At 51.4% G+C, this 6466-nt stretch overlaps 1 protein-coding gene across 1 annotated transcript in view; it reads right to left on the bottom strand.

Annotated features, from left to right (window-relative positions):
- Positions 1–681: 681 nt before the first annotated feature.
- PDXK (pyridoxal kinase) overlaps positions 682–6466 on the bottom strand; it is a 31162-nt gene continuing 25377 nt past the window's right edge. Inside the window, exons 10-11 of the mRNA XM_027768654.1 lie at positions 5514–5580; positions 682–3603 (exon numbers count right to left, since the gene is read on the bottom strand). Coding sequence (XP_027624455.1) covers positions 3491–3603; positions 5514–5580 — 180 coding nt within the window. The 3' untranslated portion in view covers positions 682–3490. The remainder of the gene's footprint in view (positions 3604–5513; positions 5581–6466) is intronic.

Genomic DNA, 6466 nt, shown 5'->3' with positions numbered 1-6466 from the left:
GCAGGGTACAGTCAGGGCTGTGTGGCCCAAGCTGCAGGCAGGAAACCAGAACCGAAGCTTCCATTTGCCTGTCTGCACGTTATCTGCCCTGCTTATTCGCAGACCCCTCACAGCCCTGGGCAGGTGCTTGAGAAGGGTCCTGAGCAGAACCCCACCCCATAAGGAGAGGTGCATGAAGGAGGCCCAAAGACCAGGCAGGTGGCAGAGGAGGGAGAACAAGTTTCCTGCTAGTCAGGCAGCAGAATACATAAACTAAGCATAAAAACAGGCCATAATGCCCACAAGTTGGTGGCCCTGTCAAAGGGTAAGAGGGGACTGGAGGAGTCCCAGTAGCCAGAAAGCTCTCACTTCTTTTTTCGTACCTGAGGCTCAGGTGACAAGGGGCAGACATGCAGGGTCAGGAGCTATCTCGGCAGTCTGTGACCTGAGAGTCTTGCCCACCTGGCCCTGACCAGCCTGCCTCCTCCCCAGGGCTGAGGACCACCCTGCGCTTCCCTGCAGGGCTGCCTTCTGTGAGCACACTGCACAGAAGGGCCCCAAGCCCTAACACACAGCACTCACGCTGTCACCTTAGATGGTGGAGAGGACCACTACAGGGACTGGGACTGGGTCCCCAGTCCAGCGTGAGCAGTACCCCTGTCTGCTATTCGCGATGCACAAAAATCCACATTCACTCATTGGTGCAGTTAAGCCAAACCTGGCTTGGTTCATGGTAAAATGAAATGTTTTAAAAATTGATGTTAACAAATTTAAGAACAAGACATAAAACAAAGCTTCATTTTTACAATTGTTTACATATATGTATTGTACTGTATTATATATAGAACATAGATGCACACAATTACCTTAGCAGGACTAGGCAATGATTTCAAATTGATTTTAAAAATCATATTTTATAATTTATTCTCAAAGTCTACAGGAGAAGGCCTAAAAACCTGGATTAAGAAAGTATTAAAATCTTGTACCCTGATAATAAGCAGGCAATTCTTGACCAATACAGCTCTCATCTTAAAATAAATTATTATTATTTCACATATTACTAAACTATAGACAGTCAAAAAAAAATTGATTCCAGTTTGGGTCCAAAACCACGGCCAAAGCCAGGCACACTGGGGCATGCCTGTGGTCCCACCTACTCAGGAGGTGGAGCGGGAGGATGGTGACATGGTGACTCTAAAAAATGAAACCACTGCCAAAGGCCACGGGCAGCTTCTCGATCAGGGGACTGGAAATCAAGACCCCCTAGGGCCTCTGCTCGTGTTGCAGGAGACTGACCATGTCCACGTGGAAATGAGCCAAGAAGCAGGGCGCCCAGCAGCTGGTGACACAGCACACCCGCTTGCACAGTGCGAGGTCAAACATTTTCCCACAGGAGGGAACATTATTTCTACACAAGTCCACACTCCGCCAAGAACCAAGACTTGGCCTCCAGCTCTCAGAAACCCAATTTCCTCCTGCTTGTTCACCTAGCTCAAATCACAACCTCTCTTGTCATCTGGGCTGTCCAGCCAAAGAAGACAGAAGAGAATGTTCTGGATTGTGCCAGAGAGTTCACAGTTTTACAGCAAGTTTTTGTGGGTGGAAAATTCTCATCATTCTGGAAATAAAAGAGGGAAATAACAGAACTAGACCTAACGTGTGGACGAAGCCTCTGGGGTGAAATTTAGCAGAGAACCCCACGGCTCCAGCCAGAGGACATCGTCCCTCACGTCCACCTCTACACAGAGTGAGCCCCAACACCATGCTATATTTCAGGGTGTGTTTTCCACCATCCATGGAAGAGAGATACATCTAGGGCCTTTCCCCAGTCAAAAAGAAAAAGAAAAGGGAAGATCTCCTTACTGCTGGCAACGTGGGGTTATCCTTGGTCCCTATGTGGCAGTGACAGCATTTTCTGTTAGAGGCCCTCTGCAGGCCCAGGATCCTGGGTGAGCCAGTAGATGCCTACACTTGCCCACGGGGGAGGTGGCCTCCCCACCAGGCACTGCACAACTCCCGGGGCTGTGGGGACTACTGCCATGTAAGTTAGTATGCTTGTGGTGGCAGCCCCACTGGGAAGAATGAGAAGTGGCGTGGTGCAGGAATTTCGCCTGGACCAGCATCCCTGTTTTAGGGCATTACCAGCAAACTGAAGACGTACTCCCAGTAGGTGCGTCTTCTGGAAGACTCTGCAGCTGCAGTAAAAATGCCCTGGAAGGGGTCTGCCTACAGGGCTAGAGCAGAGTACCATTGGAGAGTCTGCTTTCTCAGGGTCGAACTGGGTCCCCCCTTCCTGCAACTTTCTCCCCATGCCTCTCTAGGCTGTGTGTTCCCAGGAGATGCAAATTTCTGCAACCACCCCCCACCCAGAACTAGGGCACAGAAATGGGAGCAGGGTGCTGAGATCCGGGCAGGCTGGACAGGTGCTCCTGCAGTAGACACACCTGGGGGACCCCCAGCTGGGAAAAGTGGTGCCAGGAGATTACCTGAGCAGTGGCCAGCTGAACCTTTGTCGGAGCCAGCAGTGTGCCTTGACCATCCAGCACCCTCTGGTGGGTCAGAGAGCTGCCCCCACCCTCTATGCTGCCCCTTCCCTCTAGGACCTGTAGCTGGCACGGAATGCAGAACCTAGTACAGGGGCAGGCAAGGGCCGAGGGTCAAACTTGCCACCCACAGGCAGTCTGCACACGGACACTGTGGGAACTGTGCGGTGCTTATCCCATGGGACCTGGATTAGGTGTTTCCACAAGGGGCATAGCTGGTAACCTCCCCAGAACTCACAAGCTGACCCCGCTCACAGCAATCTTGTTTACCAGCATCCTTCAGGCACTCAACACATTCTAGAAGGTGCTCAGGCTGTGGGAGTCCCGCTGAGACTCAAAAGGTCTGCGGACTGGCTTGAATTCGCTGGGCCCTCTTGACAGGACTGCAGAGCCTGTGTGGGTCTGAGCAGAGAGCGAACCTTCCCACACGGCTAGGCTACACAGCAGTGGTAAAGTCTGAAATCTCCAGGGACCCACGAGCAGCAAATTAAGAAACAAGCATCCTGATGTGCAAACAAAGAGGGTAAGAACAGAATGATGAGATATTTGGCACGATTCTTTCAAAACACAACTTGTTTTCAGAGATACAGACACACAGAGGTTAACCTGGCCCAGGGGACTGGCATTCCGTGCAGCAGCAGCAGCCAGTGGCCCTGCCCTTACCCACTGCCATGTCCCCACCTAGGACACCCCCAAGCCTAAAAACATCAAGCTCAGCTCTCAGGAGCGCAGGGGCCTTGGAGGGAGGGGAGCCGGGGTTTCTAATCACAAATTTCTGTGATCACTTGGTTATATTTAAAAAGCACAACTGGCACGTTTTCACAAGTAAGATCAGTTGATGCCAACACTCAGGAAAGAAAAGAATATCGAATCACAATCGCAGCTCTAAGGCAGACGTTACATTTTTTTCACAGGGACGATAATGGAGACACCAACACACTGTGCGTTGTGGTCATTGGTGGTGGCCTTCACAGCACGGTGGCTTGGACAACAATCTCAGGGTCCTCGATGTCCTTTTTGCTCTGGACCATCCTCAGCTCCAGCTGGGCTGGACTGGGCTTCAGACCTTGCCCAGCCTGGGCTGTGGAATGAAGAAGGAATATGTGAGCTGGCATGGGGTGGGGATGACGACAGGCTACTTAAAAAACATTTTTTTAAAGGTTTTTGCCATAGGGGCCTGCGTTTGCTGGAGAAAGACAAAGACAGTAAAAGGAAAAGTGAGAAATCAACCCAGGGGGGATGAAGCTCTGTAATTTCTTCTCCTCTTGGGATTCTGGGCATGGATGTACCTCTGCCCAGCATGAGTTTCAGGCCACCAGCAGATGGCAAAGTGGTTATATCGCTGGACTCCCACATGGCTTACCGTGGTTTGAGTCCCAGACCTGATGATTTGAAAATCATGCCAGGTATGTGTGCATGCATGCCCAACATTCCAAGAGAAGAATAAAGGAGACTGGATTGGGGCATGGCCATCCCCCTGGGAGGGGCAATTTCTCACTTTCTCTCTCACTGTTTCTATCTCTCTCTGGCAAGCACACGTACCCTATGACAAAAACCTCTTTAAAAAAAAAAAAAGACAAAACCCTTTTAAAAAAAAAAAAAAAAATCCACCAGGTCCAGGACTCAAAACATGGTTGGCCATGTGAGAATCCAGTGCTTTAACCACTATGCTACCTATTGGCCCTCTGAGTTTCTCAATTCCTTAATAAACTCATACTTTTATTTCATTTTTTTTTTTTTGGAGAGGTTTTTGCTATAGTGTGCATGCGCTTGCCAGAAGGACCTAGAGAGACAGAAAGCAAGAAATCACCCCCCAGGGGGGATGGCCACGCCACAATCCCTTCTCCATTCTCCTCTTTGGATCTTGGGCACGCACGCACACGCACCTGGTGTGAGTTTAAGCCACCGGGTCCAAGACCGGAACCACGGTCGACTACATGGTAGTCCAGCGACATAGCCATTAGGCCAACTGCTGGTCCCTTTTCATTCCTTTTTTTTTGAGAGATTTTCACTGTAGGGCGCGTGCGCTCGCCAGACAGACAGAGAGAGAGACAGAAAGCGAGAAATCCCCCCCCAGGGGGGATGGTCACGCCGCAATCCCTTCTCCTCCATTCTCCTCTCGGGATCTTGGGCACGCACGTGCACGGGCCCAGCGTGAGTTTTTTTAAGCCACCGGGTCCGGGACACGAACCGCGATCGACTACGTGGGAGTCCAGCGACATAGCCATTATGCTAACTGCTGGTTCCCTTCATTCCATTTTTACACAAACTTATTAAAAACATTTTTTTAAATGCCAGAGGGTATGTGCACTCACCATAGGGAGAGAAGAGAATGAGAGATATCCCCCATGGGGTGTGGTCATACTGTGATCCCTTCTCCTTTTCTCTGTCCTGTTAGGATTTGGGGCATGCATGGACATGTGCCTGGTGAGGTTTTGTTTTTTGAGAGAGATTTTTGCTATAGGTGTATACGCTCACCAGAGACACAGAGAGCGAGAAATCACCCCCCCAGGGGATATGGCTATGCTGCAATCCCTTCTGCTCCGTTCTCCTCTCAGGATTTTGGAAAAGTACACACACATGCCCAGCATGAGTTTTAAGCCACCAGGTCCAAGACTCAAACCACAGTTGACTACGTGAGAGCCCAGTGATATAACCATTAAGCTATTTCCTGGTCCTGTTTGGTGAGCTTTTCAAGCTACTAGAGCCAAGATTCAAACCTTGGTCAGCCTGGTGAGGTCTGGCTCCCTATGCATAGGGCTCCACTACTGCACTGGGGCCAGCCTTCTCTCTTCCTCCCTGTCTCGTCTAAGCCCTCTCCATGGCCTGATTACTTCCAAGCTCCCATTTCACAGGGAGGCTCCGCATCACTGCAGCTGCCCCTAGTCCTAGAGTCCGAGGCCAGCAGAGCCATGGTACCTGTTCACGTCACACCCTGAGACGGCGAGAGTCACCCCGCCCACTGCTGCACTAGCACCCCTGCAGGCATACCTTTCGCACACTGGATGGTCCTCTGCAGAACGTGGTGCATGGCTGACACAGTCTTCTCACAGGCCACCTGCGGGGAAAGACACGCTGGGTCCCTGTGCTACTTGGGCACTCGGCTGTTCGGCACTGCCCTGAGGGGACATCCAGAGGCACTGTTCTGCCCCAAGGCACAGGGAGCAGCTCCACTGGCACACATGCTCCAACCCAGCCCAGCCTCCCCACCACCATGGCTGACTGCCGGACAAACTGCCAGGTCCCGGGGGAGCTGGGCAGGAGCCCACATAACTGCCTCCCTGGTCCAGAGGCAACTCATAGGAAGGGCTGTGTCTCATGACCTCTGTACTGCTTGGCATACAACAGGTGTTCAAGAAGAGTTTCTAGAATTCTTTAAAATAGCTCAGTTCAGTCATGGCAGAATATGCTAAGGTGCTGTGCACCGCAGGATGGGACTGCACAGGAGGCCTGGGATTGACTCCCAGTCCAGTCTAAGAGCTGGGTGCTGTAGCATGCACCTACAATTCCTGGGCCTAGGGAGACTGCAGTTGGGGGTGGTTGAGGCTGGCCTGGGCATCACAGCAATATCCTGCCTAAAAAGAGCCAAGCATAATGGCACGGGCCTGTAGTCCTAGTTGAGATGCTAGGCAGGAAGATTGTGACAGCACAATTGTCTTAAAAAAAGAAAAAGATTGGGAACCAGCAGTTAGCATAATGGCTATGTCGCTGGATTCCCACGTAGTCGACCGCGGTTCACGTCCCGGACCCTGTGGCTTAGAACTCACGCCGGGCGCATGTGCGTGCATGCCCAAGATCCCGAGAGGAGAATGGAGGAGAAGGGATTGCAGCATGACCATCCCCCCTGGGGGGTGATTTCTCGCTTTCTATCTCTATGTCTCTCTCTGTCTGTCTGACGAGCACACGAGCCCTATAGCAAAAAACCTCTCAAAAAAAAAAAAAAA

This window comes from Tupaia chinensis, unplaced genomic scaffold, assembly GCF_000334495.1.
Source record: "Tupaia chinensis unplaced genomic scaffold, TupChi_1.0 Scaffold147038_1, whole genome shotgun sequence".
NCBI classification, from domain to species: domain Eukaryota; kingdom Metazoa; phylum Chordata; class Mammalia; order Scandentia; family Tupaiidae; genus Tupaia; species Tupaia belangeri.
This window is presented reverse-complemented; position numbering and strand designations above follow the sequence as displayed.